The 19,050-nt window shown below is 33.9% G+C and overlaps 1 protein-coding gene, 1 long non-coding RNA gene and 1 pseudogene across 2 annotated transcripts; 1 reads left to right on the top strand and 2 right to left on the bottom strand.

Annotated features, from left to right (window-relative positions):
- Positions 1-3,329: 3,329 nt before the first annotated feature.
- LOC128168980 (uncharacterized) lies at positions 3,330-5,654 on the top strand (annotated as a pseudogene).
- An 8-nt stretch (positions 5,655-5,662) lies between these two features.
- Positions 5,663-6,846, bottom strand: LOC128168981 (P2X purinoceptor 7-like). Its single transcript, XM_052835147.1, has 3 exons — positions 6,674-6,846; positions 6,154-6,375; positions 5,663-5,948 (listed from the first exon to the last, which is right to left on the bottom strand). The coding sequence occupies exons 1-3, from the start codon at positions 6,844-6,846 to the stop codon at positions 5,789-5,791; spliced, it is 555 nt and encodes a 184-aa protein (XP_052691107.1). The 3' UTR covers positions 5,663-5,788.
- A 5,864-nt stretch (positions 6,847-12,710) lies between these two features.
- On the bottom strand, positions 12,711-16,260 carry LOC128168982 (uncharacterized). Its single transcript, XR_008241481.1, has 3 exons — positions 16,182-16,260; positions 14,144-14,200; positions 12,711-13,972 (listed from the first exon to the last, which is right to left on the bottom strand). It is a non-coding gene; the product is annotated as an uncharacterized LOC128168982 (long non-coding RNA).
- Between the last annotated feature and the right edge of the window lie 2,790 nt (positions 16,261-19,050).

Raw genomic sequence — 19,050 nt, 5'->3', positions numbered from 1 at the left:
TAGACGAGTGCATCTGTTTGAAGGATTATTTATCATAAGGGGTTCTTTTTCCTGCCAGCTCCTACAGGAACTTTGGATTTAAAAAGATATGTCCATTATCGCTACTACTCTGAAACCATATGACATACACATTTGGAACTTTTACCAATATCTTCAGTACACTTAGAGGGTTCTTCAATCTATTCATACCGAAATCATCCCCCTTCTAGCAGTTATTGCACCTGAAAGCATTGAAACTTCGATAAAATCACTACCAACGTTTTTACTATATATATCATTGAGACCTCAGACCACTTGGGATGGGAGCGTCAAACTTGGCAAAACAAAATGACATAAAGATCAAAGATGAAGGTCATTTGGCAATCTGTAAATGAATCTATTTTCATATCTTTTGAAATACAGAATTATAGTAAGGGTTTCAATAGCTTGCTGGATTGCGCGATAAGGTATTCAATTAGGTCAGCCATGTATCAAATCAAGTTTTGTGGTTACTAAACACCCCCTGCAAATGTTATTGTCATTTAAATTTTGGACCAGGTAGTTTTATTTGACCCTTTAAGTTTCGCAGTAAAAATCGTGTCTCGTGTTTATAGTCTATTTCATAGAATCTAGGTACTTGTATTCAAATATAAAATCTAGAGGTTTATTGATTTTAAACTTTATCTTCATTAATTGGTGGATAAAATGTGTTCTAGAAATAAATGAGACAATACAAAAAATAGTTTTTGTCTGATGTTGCAACAATTAACATGCTTAGTAGAGATCCCCCTGAAGATTAATTTTCGATCCGCGCCTGGCCTAGTAATAGCATCAATAGTAAAACAGAGTATACTATTTTATGCAGAATGTTCCTTGAAATTGGCTCGATATGCTAAGTTTTTATGCAAAACAGACAACCATTATTTTTTTTAAAAAAAAAAAACATGGTATTGCACGTACACCACAAGCATCAATCATGGCCATGATTTTATTAAGCAACCCAATGTTCATATTTTCAATCACTCTACACGTGATTGAACACTAACGATAACTCTTTTCTCAATATTATCGTTTAATATAAATAACCGCTGTATGGTAAAATAAGACACACATCTTAAAAGAGTGTCATGTTTTACCATAAATCAAGGTAGGATATAATATAAAAAACGACCAGTACTTACGTATTTTGAGAATATTATCCGAACACTTATACCCCCGCTCGAAATTTCACAGGAACTGAACAAAGCTCGGTGAAGTCTCGTGAACTTTCATTCGAGCAACTCTGGATTTATTATGAACTTAGCAACAATAAAGAAAACATTCCGAACACATTCGCAGGGGTCCTAAAGTCGAACTTGTTTTTACAGTCAACCGATTCATTGTATAAAAACAGCTTGCTATTGCTTGATCCCATTCTCCGCCCTGTTTATGAAAGATAGACATTTGGTTGAAGATGTGTTAAACGGGTTTGAGTTTTGCCAACCGTCACTTCCGGTTCTCACCGGAATGGTTCAAACAAATCAATGTTTTTAACAAGTTTAACTGATATGGCATAACTTCTGGTCGTCACCGAAAGTACTCAAAAATTTACTTTGTGTTGTTTTTTTTTTATACTTAGAAATAATTACTGGAAAATTTCTTTACAGAATATATCAAATTCATTTTTTTTTTACAAGCGGAATGCATTTTTGTGACAGACTATAAATGAGAAACGGAAGACTTTTTTGTTGCTATACAAGAGTCTGGTTTTTCTTCTTTTTATTGGTTATGTATACTTGCCATTTGTAGAAATCTGTCTAATTAACTATGAATATATATTACATCTTACTTGGTAATAGTGTTCTCATGCATTCAAAATAAAACTTAGTTTTCTTTATGCTAAGACTCGTACATTATTATAGTGGGAATATGACTTTTATCTATAAAGTTGCTACATGTAGATACAGGTAGGTTCTTTGAACTTCTATCTAGTCTGCCGAATGATATGTCCTGTAATGGATCTCCGCAGTTTGTGATATAGGGGTTTAATGTCATTTACTAAAAAATGGTACAGTGAAAAGAAAAACTCACTATAGACTAAAAGGAAAACATTTAGATTGTTTTTCTAATTATAGAAATCATAAAGTGTATGTCATAGTACATTGTGATACAATAATGAACATGTCCACTATACAATTTCCGTGTTTATCTAATTAGTATTCCCGTTATAGTAAGTCTTTATAGAGCAAACTGTTTTGTAACTTGGCACTCATTGTCTAAAGGATTTATATCACGTTTCCAATTTTTTGATATATTAAAGTTTGAGTTCTAAAACCGTCATTCCTCAAACATTTTATAATAAAAAAATAAAAGTTTGGAAGTTTCAGCTTGTCAAAGTTCAAATCTCGCAATATGCATATTTTAAAACCGGCCACTGTTCGCGCCATTGCTGTGACGTAATAGGTGTCAATTCAGTTCAAGCGAGAAGGTGAGAAAACACTTGTTGTGTTTGCATTAGAGGTGATTATCTCAGCGATTAGCCGTTATCAGTTCAGATTGGTGAAAAGTGGATGATTGACCATCATTATGGTGTATTGTGCGGCCTACGGATGTACAAACGTGCATACGAAAGGCTGTGGAAAGAGTTTTTTCAACTTTCCGAAAGATGCTCGTCGGAGGAAAATATGGACGATTATTTGTAAACGCGAGAGCTTCGTCCCTACCACAAACCATCGTTTGTGTTCTGACCATTTTACGAAAAATCAACTTCAGAGGGACCCAGCCCATTTAGAGAGGATAGGCTACGAAGGGGCAAGGACTCGGTTGAAAGTAGATGCAGTGCCAGACGTTCCCCTCCCCATTCACGCCAAAGAGAATAATGGCGCTGTGCAATTGGTTCCGCCTGCCAAACCTAGAGGGGCCTACGCAAAACGCCAGAAAGCTGAGGTATGTAATCCTTTTTACTATTATTATTATTATTATATATAATCGAAAAATATTATGTTTATTCTCATTTCAACTCAAAATAACCAGACCACTTTATAAATAAAGATACCCACTTTTTGTTCACAAAATAATGTACAGTATTTCACACTCAAAGTCCGTATATCTATAAATTACATAGTTTATCTAATTACACAGGCGCCTGATGTTATAATAATTCTTTTTACTATAGGCTACCATAATGTTTAAGTACATAATTTATTTTATTATAAAAAATAAAAAAAAAGTTTAACGTCAAGTGGCTCATCGTCCTGTGGAAATAGAATGGACACAAAACCCGTGGCTTGAGACGATGCAAGTGGCTGTGCTAAATAAGTTGTGCAACTCTTTATACTGAAAATTTAGAATTTTTTTTCTTTAGATTTTTCGTCAAGTTTTTCAAGAATTGGAGCCTCGGCCTTCAGAGAACAACACCTTACCTGATCACTCCCTTGACCTAATTGAACCAGGGGATCCCAATGATGAGCATCCCATTGAACCCACTGCATCAACAAATGCAATACCAGAGACCCAATCAAAAAATGCCAGGCCACACTTCAAGTTCCACAGAGGACAAGGCGGATCCAAGTGTCATTGGATAAGAAAAACATGGTGTCCACAAGTACTCAGTGCTCAACCCTGACTGACAACATTCCACTTAGAGTAGCTTCTGGTCTGACCCCTGTCCTTCAGCAGCATGCAGTTGAGAATGTGGAGGACAATGATGATGATAGTGACATTGAGGGTGGTGACATTGAGGGTAGTGATGAGGACCCTGACTTTGACCTAGATAGTGAATATCCAGAGATCCAGTGATAGCAGTGATGAAGAGAATGAAGAATTCCAGCTGAGCACTGATATAACACCGGAAGAGGAGAGACAGTTTTTAGTGTCTGAGGTACAGTTAGCCAAACTTTTGCAAAACTGTAGTGTTTGTGGTAGTGCATGTCACACAGTAGTGAATGGTGTTCGTGGAACCATGATTTCAACATCCTCTGTGTGCTCTAATGGACACTCCAGTACTTGGGACAGCCAAAGATGCCATCATGGAATGCCATGGGCAAATTTGTTGGTTGCCGGTGCTATTGTGTTTAGTGGAGCGAATGCTTCAAAAAGCCTCAGACTCTTTCGACATTTGAACCTGCAGATGATGTCCATGTCCACATTCAGCAGACTGCAGGCATCTTAAGTTGTACCTGCCTCCATTTTCACATGGGAGTTCCATCAACAGACCCTTCTTGCGGAGTACAAGGGAAGATCTTTGACCCTTGGTGGAGACGCACGGTGTGATTCTCCTGGATTCACAGCGAAATTTGGCTTCTACACGTTGATGGAATTGAGCAGTGGAAAAATTCTGGATTTTCAGTTAGTGCAGGTAATTAAAATGACTATAATTTTGATCATCTTATATAAATATAGAATTTCACAGTATAATTAAAATATGTCTTCTCTGATGCATACACTTAATACATTTACATTGTATATGCATCATAGAAATGTATTAAATTTAAGTTTATATATCTTAAATTAATTAGTGCACGTTAATTTATGATTTTGTACTTAATAGAGTAATGAAGTACCAGGGTCAACACACATGGAGTTGGAGGGGTTAAAGAGAGGGCTGAAACACCTAGAAGACGCAGGTCTACATATTGAAAATCTTGTCACTGATCGACATGGTATTAAAGAAATACATGCGAGAAATACATGCGAGAGGATCACCAAGACAAGAACCACTTCTTCGATGTGTGGCATGTGGCTAAAGGTATATTTTGATGATATTCATTAATTTGGAGTTTTGACATATACGAGTATTAAGTAATTATTTTAACAGACAAAGCTCATGTGCATATTATGAATTATAGTAAAATGAAAAGAATAGTTTTTAAACACAAATGAATATGCAATAGGTACCCTGAGAGTGTCATAATGTTATTTAAAGAAACTAATAATTTTATTTAGGAATTTCTAAGAAACTGGAGACAGCATCAAAGAAGAGAGATTGCTGCAACATTAGGCCCTGGATCAAGTCCTCAGTGAACCACTGTTACTGGGTAGCTGCATCCTGTGGTGGGGACAGTGAACTAAAGGTGCAAAAATAGTCCTCCCTTGTCCAGCATGTTTCAAATCAGCATGAACATTGTGAACATGAACTGCTCAATGAGGAGAGGTTGTGGCTGAAAGAGGGTACATGTATGTTTTTTTGGTAAATAAATAAGAGTCTTACAATTTGAACTTACATACTGTGGTTTCATCAATATTCGCTGAATACCAATTTTCGTGGATTTCGTTGTTAAGTTTATCCATGAAATTAAATGTTCATTTTAATGAAAATGTACAACGTCACCAGGCCACAACCAAAGATGGGGTAGCACGTTGGCAGATCAGCTATCCAAAGGGGAAAAAAGGGACCCAAGCTGTTGTAAAGCCCAACAAAACAGCAGTTACATTTGGTATATTCTTATTTGCCTGTCGTATTGACTTATAAATTCTTTACTTATAATGTTGTATGTGTCAGTTTAAAACAGAAAAAACAAATTTTTTTAGATTAATTTGTTATTCCGCTCAACACATATTTATAACGCACTACATCACAGTTTGATAATTTACAAATGTCATTGTTGATGTGATTAAAACTACATGATCAATTTTTTTTTACAGACTGTGTAGATATCCTCCGGATAAATCTATGCGAGCGACGAAGACAGCATCCCTCATAGACTCACTCCAATGATGACGCTCACGTGTCCCTTGGATATTGCCCGCCAGCAATGACGTTAGGATTTGAGGGCTTTGTAAAAAAAGATCTGATAGCTACGCGTCGTTCCAGGTTCAGTCATTGAGTGTTCTAAAAAGGGCACGGATACTTGAAACCGGTATACTGCTCCGACGGGAAGGTGTCCCTTATCTTGGAAACAACACATGCTGGAAGGATTTTTCGATTCCCCTTGCCTAGTCGCTGCCAAACCCATAAGACAAACCTCCTGTATGCAACATATCTGTAGACTCTGATAGTAGAATTTTATTATTATTGGTATAAGTATTTTTTTGGTTGTTAAAATGTATATACTTAATTTATTTCAATAACTGCAATAAACAAACAGATTTTTCGGTTGACTGAATATACATTATTTTGAATAAAGTTTGGTTTCAATGAAATGCACAATTATATTTCTCTCTTTCGTTAGCATGATCAGGTGTGAGAATACTTACTCATTAATTGGTTCATTGTCATCAATGGGCCCATCAGACTGGATATAGTCATAAAGGCTGACCTCTAAAACTCGAATGTTCAAGCAGTTGTCTATAAATGTTTGGTGCTGAGTGATGCACTCTATATCGAAGGAGTCTCTGATGTGGTCAATGGCTGGTATCTCTGAGCACCAAATGCACTCTGCTTCAGTGGGCATTACATCGCATGATCCACACTCGCACCTGTGTAATTGTAAACATATATACATTTATGTGAATATCTCTATTATTAAATGTGTTATTCTTAAGGCAAATATAATTTATTAAGGCCAGGTAAGCTTTTTTTTTAAGCGAGAAAGACTTCGTAACTTCCTAAGGCGCCATTACCAGATTACTGAGCCCGCAAGTACTTCAATAAAACTGTATCAGTATGCGTAATGAAAGTTATAACTATTTAAATTTATGCTGGAATAACGGATAATGAGTTCTTGTTGTAAGTTTTAAAATAATAATAAGCACCAATAACGAAGATTAAACTTACCAAATCGTTCCGTTCCGTCGATGACATGGGTTGTCCTCGGTGTCAGACTCGCTTTCTTCGCTACTTTGCGGAGAATTTTCTTGATTTACACACTCTGCTGGAGGTTCGAACATGTAAGGTCGTATGTCCATTACCAACGGAATATCCTCCAAGTCATAATTGCTGTCATCCATTTTTGGGATATGTTTTATTTCTGTCAAAGTTATCTCGATCTATGTAAACACTACGATGAGCTTTCCAAGAATTGACACTTATGACGTCACACAGTACCACGTGACCCCTATCTCATTAGCGGAAATTTTAACTGCAAGAGCTCCAATTTAGGACCCTTTTAACAGACAAATGCGGCCGTTTGTGATGCTTATTTTATGCTATATCAATATTTATGTGTTATAAGAAGGTATTTTTGTTTGATTCTCAACTTTTTTGAAAATGTGATAAAAACCCTTTAATTACGTCTGGAAATATTATAATTGGATACATTTAAAAATCCATTTTGAGGATAAATTCATGTCTATATAATTTGCTATGTTTAACAACATCTTAATTGAGGTAACCTGATATTTCAGTCCGATTTAATAGTATATAAAATAATTAATCCGAAACTGTTATTCTCTTCCAATTCAAATGCTCTCAATGATAATAGTTCAATAATGACTATGGTATTCAAAATTTACAAAGTCGTATGCCAAACTTATTGTTTTGCATAATTTAGTATAACGAAAAAGTTCACCAATGCCAATTCATAAATTTATTTGTGGAACCAAAAAACATTTAAAAAATCAGCAATCACAGACTTAATATGTTTTTAAAAATACTGGCAAACGTGTTTTTAATCTGATGTATAAGAAATTAAGTGAAAATCTATTTCATCTTTCGTATTTTCTTTCCGCAAAACATGTATAAAGAGTTTTAGAATTCAGTTCATTGTTATTTCAAAAGCAATTTACCCTCCGTTTTGCCTTGGTTTCTAGTTTTACTTTGAAACGCCGTGAACATAAGGATAGTACGATCTATAATACTGCTATTTACTTTATAATGAGAAAGCTTTATTATATTGTATTGTTGAAAACAATGTAGCTCTATCCCACATTAACTATTAATATTTATACGCTCTCGGCGGAATCAAAATTTCTCTAACAGAAGTATACATTTACATATAAAATATTAAAAAAAAAAACTCTATATCAATACGTTTACACAAAAATTAATTAAAATTCAAAATTAGCAAAGTACAATAGACAAAACCAAGATTACGAAAAATGATCCTGCTAAGAAAAATATCATAGGTTTATAGCATACTCTTAAAGTTCAACCACAAACGATAAAAACTGTCCATTCCTTTCAACCAACAAATGCCAAAACAACGAAGGTGCCCTTAGCTCTACAAATAAGCATTTGGTTTATTACAGCTGTTAATAAACAAACCGTTCCAACTCTAAGCTTAAAGCAACTATCCAAGAGGTACGAGGTGTCCAAAATTTGCTAAAAAATACTTTTGAACTTTGAAATTACTGCAATCAACAAAACAATCCTCGTTGTAAGGTTCCCATTTGCTGTTTAAAAATTAAAACAAAGCTGTATCTGAAATGGACCAATGATAATAATCATTATAAACCGTCAACAAATTTAATTTTTGAAATAAATTTGGGGAAAGCCGTTCGTAAACTCCTTGTCTAGTTTTATATTTTTAACGTAATTATTAAATGTTAATGTATCTTCTTTTTCAGAATACTGAGTAGGGCTCTTCAAAGAGCATTTACACGTATACAAAGAAAGAGTTGGATTAAAATAATTAAATGCGACTGAAAATCATTGAATGTCATCATAGCTTGCTATTGAGGTCGCATTATAACGTGACCTTGTTTATAAATCAAGCCGTCTTCCTAGCTTCTATTATGCAACATCAATAGATCGAGGTCAGTTCATGGAACATCTTATGATTGAGGTCAGTTCATCGAGGTCAACTGCATTACTGAATGAATCTTTCGATCGAAATTCTTACGCGTGAGACAAAATGTGCATTCTTGAATCAACAGGTCGAACTGTAGTTTATTCTGAAGGTAAATGAATTGAAATAAAACTGAATAAAATGTTACATAAATACTAAACCAAACTTCAAGTTTTTATAAGAACTAATGCAAGCGGAACGTGTGCGCACGTGGAAGCATTTGCCGGATGCTTCATATGGACACATTAACTGATGAAAATCTAGAGTTTGATAACGGTATATAAACAATGCATTTCAGCATAATGGTTTTGGCGAGATGGCCTGTCATATTCACTGAGATAACTGTGCAGGTTCAAATATTATAAAATGCAATAAAAAATTCAAATGACAAAATCTTAAATTTACACAATCTCTTTGGTCCTTTGCATACGAATTCAATATATTTTTCAGGACAGAATAAAAATCGTATGTAATGGCGTACTTTTGCTGGCGGGTAATGGTCGGGTTACATCGTGAAGTGACAGTTAGATTTCAAATTCCTGGTCACACCAAATGTCTAGTTGATGCTGGATTCGCTCATATTAAGAAACTCTACAGACGGTAATATCGGTACTGCGTTTGCGTAAGACCCGGCCACACTGTTCAAAAGCCACGGAAAAGATAAATTGAGCAAGAACTATGGAACGATCATATGCGTTATATCACTTATATGTCTGCTCATTTCAGTGAAAAGTCGTTGATGAACGCGATAGTTGGCAACATTTATCTCAAACAATCACTTATAGTCCACGCATATTTCAAGCATTGTGCGCGTAAGAACTACAATATTTACGCAAAAACAATTAACGTAACATAGAGCGCATTGCATCGGAAACTCTTACACAAATCCGAGCACTCAAAACCTGGAATCGTGCACAACGTATATCGGCGGACAACTACAGAGGTCCCACGTCAGAAAATAAAACCGGATGTAAATAAATGCTCAAATCGCGGATGTACATGTATCAAGTAAAAATCAAAATTTGTGCGCGTTTCGTGCGTTTACGCAATTTTTGGGCAGTTTGACCGGGCCTTAAGATATCTAAGTTTAATCACTGCAAATTTAATTAAAAGAACATACAGAAATTCATTGACATGTATACAAAATTTCCAGGACAGACAATGATTCCCTTTCGGTTTTGGTGAGAACGGTAGAAAAGTCATCGAAAGGCAACAGAGCCGTTATCGGTGATGAAACATTTCAGTGGCGAGACTGGAAGTCCTTCCTTGCCGATAAGTTTTGTCCAATTCAAGGCATCAGAAGCTACCACCACTTCAGATTTAGTGCTCTTAATCCTGGGGTCGTGTTTGTGAAGAAGATTTCTGAGGATGATGAAAGGCCAATCACATTATGCCGCAGCCCCACCGCTGATTTTTCCAGCAGTACTCTTCCTCTAGTATTAGCTAAAGGTATAGCTAGAATAGTTTCGTTTTTGATTCAGAAAAAAATGTAAACATGGGACTTAATATTTAAAAGATTTGTTTGTTTCCAGGCGGCCTTTCTTCTGAGAGACAAAGATATTTATATAAAAGTCTGAGACCGTTTGTGCGAGAACATGCGAGGGATCCGACGTGCCCCGCTCCTACGAGGAATAAACTGACTGCTACCACATCCATTCATATCTTTGTTGAACTGTTTTTCATTCATTCATTAACATTGATCTTCATTAGAATTGTTATTCATTCAATTCATTCATCTATCGACGGATGTTATGTTCATTTTTGCTTAATTGTTTTTATTGAAAATAAGCTTTTGGATCTTTCTGGATGAATTATGAAGTTATCATTCAAATTGTTGAATCTCCCTTCGATCATTTATAGTAAAGCGACAATAAAAATTTGAAACGAAATGCATAATCATTTGAGATGGCGATTGTTAACCGATTAGTTTGTTGGAACGATAGTTAACGGCATTAAAAATTGGTGAGTTGATTAGATGTTTTTCTCGAATTTAATTTTGAAATAGTTAAAATTAAAATATCGGAACGTACTAGCTGACACTTTATTTTTATTAATTAATTTTTACTTAAATTACAAATAACTTGTATCATAAATTTCTTTCAGTTTAACATACAATGTGTTACAAATTCTAATGATCAAATTAAAAGAGTTTGAAAGATATTAATGATTATCATGTACTTTAATTTGGAGTGTTTAAAGAATTATACAATTTACCAGTAAGATATACGAAACGGGACTTAGAGTTTACCGATTACCAAGTTATCCCTGTTAATTATTGATACACTCCATATAATATTAAGATTTTACGGCACGAAATCAAGTAAATGTTTGACAAATATTACTAAACGGACCAGCGTTATCCCTCCGCAAATGTTTAACGTCATTTGACGTCAACATGTCCTCGTCGACGTTACAGATATTTTAAACATAGCATCACACAAATACCCATAAAATCGTTAAATTATGTGCTATGAGCAAAAGTTTAGTATTTTTATAAATAAACAATGACAACGAATTGATTTTACGAAAAAACAAAAAATGTGAAAATTTCACCTTAAGGGTCCTTTTCTCATGACGCCAGTCATATGGTATCAAAATACACCAAACATACCCTGGTTAAAATCTAAAGTATACAATATTTTATTAGACCAATTTAAGTAATCATGGTATAGCGAGGTACATAATTCTCCAAAAGGTTTAAATTATGAGATTTTTAAAAAGTCACTCAATTTTGAAAAGTATTTATTGACTTTGCCAACACAATTATGTAAGAAATATTGTAACTTTAGAACTGGTAATGCTAAATTACCTATTGAGATAGGTAGATGGTTTAATATTCCTAGAGAAAACAGCATTTGTAAATTATGTACCTGCAATGAAATTGGGGATGAATATCACTACCTTTTCAAATGTACTGATGTATATATATCCAAATCAAGGGTTATATATTTACCAAACTATTTCATAACAAATCCAAATGTTGTAAAATTTGAAAAACGGTTTAATGTCACAAACATTAACCAACTTAAAAATATTTGTAAACTATTAGATACTATATTTGAGAGAGTTAGCTCTCTTGGTTAAACTATATTTGTTATCCCTTCATCATGCCTGTACCAATGATTTTCATCTATGTATATACTGTAGTGTGTACATACTGTACATAAGTATTTTCTCTACACTGTAAATTCAGTTGTGAGAATAAAGTTCATTTTCATATTACAAATCAGTTCTAGATAAAACTAAACTGAAATTGAAAATATTCAACTAGAAATAATGAAAAATAACAGGTTAGTACCAGTATATTATATACAGGCAAAATTTAAACACTTGAAAATTATAAAGTAAAAATAAAACAAAAACTTACAATATTGTATTACATTTTGACATCTTCTAATTTAAACATATATTTGCATACAAATTTGTTAACGTACCGTAAATCTTAGATAAGTCTTTTCTTACCTTGAGATTGTTTAGCTACAAATAAAGGTTGGAATGGTGGACAATTGCATTAAGTGACGATAACTTTGCGTAAAGATGTGAATTTTAAAATTTACTAAATCTTTATTGTCGGAAGCAGACTTTTGTTACTCATGATAACAGAGATAGGAAGACATTCAAATGAAATAGAGTAATCATAAGTAATAGTATCAACAGCTACATGTTTAGCACTCAATCTTTCCAAAAACACAATAATATTGTGCCTTTCACTATTATATTATCTTTTTTCTCTTGATTCAAAGAAGTGCATACTATACTACGATCTTTTTGAGGTGTTCATTTGGGTAGCTTTTGCTTTTTGATCCCCTATGTCCTTCTCTTGAGGGGACAGCTACAAGGCCACGCTGTAGTGGCCAAATGCGTTATATTGAAGGCATTAGTTTGGTTGTACAACGTACTTTATATGGCATCGGTTGGAGACTATTGGAATTTACGCCCATTTGAATAGGTAAGAACCTAGACCCTTGAAATTTTGTGTGATATCCACGAAAGAGATTATTGTGTTATAAAATTCTCTGCTCAGCCCGCCGCAGGGGTTAGTTGTCTTCATAACTGCCAGCGATTGGGTCACCTTTGTATTTTTTTGCAATGCCTCAACCATACTTATCTGATTTTGAATGCTATTCAGATAAGACAAGAAATCAAATTGACGCAAGCGTCAAATGGGCCGCAAAAATATAATTGTTGTATGAATCATTAATGTTAACATAAAAACACACCATGAAGAAGAAAATAAGAGTTGGTTGTACTAATCTTTATGGTAAATTTTAATATACTTTCAGCAACTTGTTTTGAAGAGTTTAACATTTTACTATTATCATAAAGAATCGATTTCGTTACTGTAAGCATTTCTAACGGAAATTGTATGATCATTGCCATAGTATGAAGTAATGGAGAACACATTGCATGATTTGTACATTACTCTAATACAAAGTTCAACTCATCATATTTCTCTTAGAGATTATATATTTCAAACCATTTTGGTTTTTTCGTTGTTGCATTGTATTGAATGTAAACTTAATGCATTAGTTTAACGTATGATTTTAAGGGACCTCATAATAAAATAAAATGGATTAGTTCAAATTTTCCAATCAATTCAAATTTTCATTTCTGTCATATTCTTGCGTAAATAATTGATATAAAATTAAATGTCATTTCATGATATTTTCTACAACATTTTACATGGAAAGATAATAAATACACACGCAAAGTCATTTTATTTGACACGGCACATAGAAATTCAAAAATATCATTTATATAAAATTTAATGACATTCAGGTCTTTAGTATTTCAGGTCTTTAGTATGTCCCGCATACCGATCCTGATGCATTGTTTTGAAAAGAATGAAGAACTCCGAAATTTTCCGAATAGATTATAGTCTCGATAAAAACGCGCCAAATACGACAATCTACTAAGTATGACTTACTTTTCATTTACGAGTAAAACAAAAAATACGTGATATTTTCTAAAAGGCACAAAACATATTTCTACATGCAAATTTACTATTAATTCATAAAAATAAGCATAGTATTAATTCTATTAAAATAGAACTATCCCGCAGAAACGCAGTAACAATATTTAAATGTGTATCAAATAACGGACCGCCTTCCGGCGGCCCGTAATAAGAAATTTTTCTTTGTGATGAGATACTGTTGAAGTTGATATTCTTGTCTCGAGCTCCTTTAAAGTGGTATTCTTCCTCTCAGCAAGAGCTGAATCCAGTTTATATACAATTAACTGGCAGGCTTCAGTTTAAGATTATTCAGCATCTCCAGAATGTACGAATGAATCTGCTGAAGAGCTCCTGCAGGGACACAACCGGGTCTTCTCCAGCACGAGTATAGTGCCTAAAAGCATTAGAGTTAGACATCAGAAAACTTGTAAGTCGTTTGCTTACCTTTGTCAAGCGCCTACAATAACCGATTCCAGAATTTAAATACCCTATTTACCTACAAATTACTAACGAGAAACAAAATAGTCGTCTACTTTTAAAGAACACGACAAAACAATTTGAATACCTGTAATATTATAAGGAGGTGGCGGTCAGCAAATCCGAGGGGCCAGGTTGGAACCAACTAAACACAGAAACTTTAATTATTTTTAAAAATTGCATGTAAACCTTTTCTTTTTTCTGAAAGTATTTTTTTTAATCAATCGTAAACTATATATTCCAATTGTTCTATTTTACAGGGACATTCATATGCTGGGCTTAAATATACTTTTTTTAAAAAATGAATTAACTATAGATTACAAGATGACAATTAAAAACAAATCTGTCGAAGACTAAATGATTAGGAGATGTATTGCGTGCTACGTTTGGTAGCAATAGCTTTGACACATATGGACAGACTCAGTCACTTATTCATAGGATTATAAAGTTCAAATAATGTTAATTAGACTGTAAATGTATATAATTGTATATAATATATATATATATATATATATATATATATATATAAAGCACAGAGAGATTCACTTTTGTTGGAGCTCCACCTTCCGCCCCGACCGAGGCTTGAACTCACAACCTCTGGAACCAATTCTCCTAGCAGTGAGCGGCCACCGCGCTCCCCACTCGGCCATCTAGGCAAGACAAAAATATTGCTTTCGATGACGAACGGAACCTAGCGCACTGGCTGTATTCGCTTGAGATACAGGTGGAATACAGTTAAACGACAATTTGAGAGGATCGGAACGATACACATTGCATAGATACACACATATATAATAAGCACAAACATTGCAATAATTCTCAAATTGACATATACCTGCCCATAGTGAATGATATAGAAATATATAAAGCACAGAAAGCACACATATATATATATTAAAAATGTTTTATGAAATTGAATTGAATTTAGAAGAACGAACACATAAACAAAGTACGGCAACTGTGTAAACACTTCAAAATAATTTTGCTTGATGAAACAGATTAAGAATGAATCTCCCCTATTGTGCTGAGTGAAGATGTGGCCATCTTAGCTGTTTTCAACGTTAGTTGGTAGCACTTAACCAGATGGGCTATAATAAGGACGTATTGTTCTCTTCGTCCGTCAAATTTGCATGAAATTTGCAGCAAACTAACAATGATTAGTCTAACTGTCAACAAGATTATCTAATTAACAAATATTCTTGATTTTTTAAGTACACAAACTTGATTGAGATAAAGATTTTTTTTTTACAGATCAATTGGATCATTACCTTGTAGACAACATATGGTATATTATTGCCCAAAGCAATTATATACAATTTATAAATGTACCATGAATTAATGTGGCTGTACGAGTGGGTGGTGTATCGACAATTCAATTTATATTAATTTACATATTAGAGTTAAATAAAGTTAGTTTTGGTCCCCACTACTTTCCTTAGCTAAAATATAAATTACATGTATCTCTCGGAATCTCACCCCCCCCCCCTTTCATCCGGAAATATTTTGAAAATAATTAATATTGAAATTAATAACTCATGTTAACGTACTATCTATGTGACCTACAAGATGTAACGACGAAGATTAATACACATAATTAAAAAGTTGAAATTGAAATGATTTTACACCTTTTATGGGTCAGTTATAGTAAGAACAATGCCCTCATAAATCTCAATTCCTCTCATCACCTCATTTAAGTTTATCAGTACTGTCTAAACTTTGAAATTCCCTGCCCATGAGACAGGCTGTATAGTGAACATGTATCTTTTAGGTCACTTGAGTTGCTCAGGTAACCTATTGCCGCCATATTTTAGCTAAACTTTAATTTCTTGTGCATTGTATGCGTGTAGAAATAAACTGTGTATGTTGTGTGTATTATAAATATAACTGAATATCAGAGACGATTAACAGTGCTGAAAATAAAGTGAATGTGTTCGCCAATATATCATTTTTCTACTTCGGAATCGAGTCAATCTTTGAAGCTGCCGTGCCCTGTCGTCACTTGAACTTGTAACGTGCATATATATAATTAGACATAGACTTTCAATATTGTTCAAAACGGTCAAAATAAACTATCAAATTTTTCTAATCATCACACTGCAGATTCAAAGTCTAATAAATCTTCCTACCATTTTCTCTTGCTTATAACATCTGAGCACTGTTGTTTCTCCTATTTCCTTTGAGTGGTCCATCAAACATAGATTCACAGTTAGCTTTTAATGACTTGAATGCACTCGGGAGGTCCTGGGATTTCCAAACCATTTTAGATTTGTCCGATGACATCTTTTTAAAAGAACTTGGAATATGTTCACTGTAATGCCTTATTTCCATAAAGGATGTTTAAGTTTTGTATGGGTATCTGGCCGTCTTCTGACACCATGCCATGTAAACAACACACGTGTGTAGATTGTTTATTATTTATGTTTTACAGAATACTACAAGTGACAGTGTACTAAAAAATAAGGTTGACAATAATTACATAATTCTTACTTTCATATGTTTACTTTAACTATGTCGTAGGGGTAAACAAAATTAATAGTTTCGGTGCATCTTCCTCTTCACATCAAATTAACTGAAAAGCTAACCACTCAAAGAAAGTGGGCGCTTAAGATGTACATTCGGCTGGAATCTGGGCGCTCAAGGAGAGTGAAAATTTCATCAATTAATTTTGAATATATTTCGATTTATAACCGTTATTTGGTTTCTGTTGGATATGGAATGAATGGGAAAGTATTTGAAATGCAAAAGGTTTTATCATAATATGGGTCTAAATACAGCAACACGATGCACTTCGTGCAAAATCCTACTTATTTACAACTGTTTTTAAATGATTGTGTTGTCTCTGGGTCTTCTCTCCACAAATTTGAAACGTGTAAAGATAACATAGTTTAACATTAAAAATGTCGCTTTTTAAAAAAAGATGGAGAGATGACCCAGAGATGACTAATTATGTCCTTTTTCAAATTATTTTTTGAAGGATAAAAAACAAAGTCCATTGATATGACAATGTTGATCCAAACAGTACTTTATAGAGCATATTGACAAGTCTCCCATGGCTCAGTGGTTTCGTCCTGGATTATTGAATACAAAAGTTTTCAGTGTTTCAGTGTTTTGGGTTCAAATCCAACTGGTGGTCTTTTTTTTTTAAATTTCAACTTTTTTGTTTTAAATGTTTGTTATTATAACATGATGTTGAATTATAATATGCCGGTATATTTTAATTTGTTGTTATTGATTTCTAGATCTGCTGAATGAACACTATTTTCTTTTCTTATAACTAGCTTTTTTAGGATATACAAAATATAACTTCACTAAAACATGTTTGCATTAGCATTTCAAACTAGTTATCGCTTTACCTGTCATTGCCATTTTTTGAAAGCTTGTGAGTTTTTTAATAACCGGAATAGCCATGTACATGTACTTCGACTCTCAACATAATATATTTTTGTTGAAACCTGTACATAGCCTTTCGGGGTTATAGACATTTAAATCCCAATTGATTCGTGTCGAGGATTCCTGCAAACTTACAATCTTGTGCGCTCACTTTCTTTGTCTCAGGCAAGAAGATGAAAATGTTCAAAAAGTTCGACAACGGACAAAAACAGATAGAAAAACGTCACCTCCTGAAAGACTCGTGCGACCTAAAAACGAAAACAAAAAGACCTTACAACTTGTAAATGTACATACACGCTACATAAGACCCCCCACCCCCCCCCCCTTTTGCCACCCTTTCGATTTACATCTACAGTAAAACTGTAAAGGTTCCTCTTATTTTTTTTTAATTAAGAAAAAAGTACAATCTAATTAATGACAAAATGCTGAAATGTAAGTGTTACATATAAGTGTTCGAACTTTAAGATTCCTCCGCTAGAAAAATAAAATACATTTTATGACAACTTGTAGTTTTATATTACATGTACCCCCAATATCCGTTACAAAAAAAAACCGTCTAGCTCTTCGTTGTTTTAAGTAAATATACAGCAGAACTGCAATATGTACCTGTACATGTTCACATAAAAAAAAACCAAACGTCAGGAACATTTATATTTACTTGTTTACATATCGTATGTTTTAACAACACTATTTACTCAACGCATTAATTATTAGGTTTGGCTAGATTTACCTCAGTTGCACTTTAAAAGATGTGTTGGTATTTAAACTATTTAAATGTCACTTCATACGTGCTCTTATTTGGAAAGATATAAATAGAAACACGTCAGAGAAATACCGAGAATTTGACGGTTCTCCGTAATGGATAGTGGTTTTTTTTTAAATATCAGTCAAGGGGTGTATTTGTTTGCTACCTCAAGAACTGGTCCTGAATATCTTCAGCAGATCTCCAATGCCTACCTGCTATTTGGAAAATAGATAATGGAGATCTACTGGTGATTTCCATACTGCAAACGAGCAAATTAGTCAGACTGCATGGGAGTCAGTAAAAATTAAATTAAATGACTAGACAGAGTAGACACAATGTAAAGTTTTAAAAAATCTGCCAATTTAACTTGTATAATGCAACGTAATTTTAAACAATAAGTTGATCATCAAGTTGAACCAAAATATACTGTGCAGGAAATATTACCCGCCCCTATGACTTGATAAATCATTAACAGACAAAAATAGCCGACACGCCGCAAGAGAACAAAGACATCGTGTCGGTATAGGTCGATAGAATATAATACAATGGAGGACATTATGTAAAACCCTATCTTTCTATGTATCTATTTAAAGCTGACATGAATTCATAAATACGCATTATTTTCCTTTCATCTCCGACTACCGCCATATTAGTTGTCGATTTCTATTGTTCTGTTCATCGCTACACACCCCCTATATAAGACCGAGAGCACTATTCATGTTTCACCGCATTCAGGTATTTCATTCACCCAAACACGTTAAATGGACGAAAAGACGTGTAGAAACGCGTTGGGAACAAAAATAATATGACAACCACTTCTCTTGCAAGGCATATCCAATGAATGACGAAACAAAACAGAC

The sequence above is a fragment of the Crassostrea angulata genome, unplaced genomic scaffold (genome assembly GCF_025612915.1).
Source record: "Crassostrea angulata isolate pt1a10 unplaced genomic scaffold, ASM2561291v2 HiC_scaffold_74, whole genome shotgun sequence".
NCBI lineage: Eukaryota > Metazoa > Mollusca > Bivalvia > Ostreida > Ostreidae > Magallana > Magallana angulata.
This window is presented reverse-complemented; position numbering and strand designations above follow the sequence as displayed.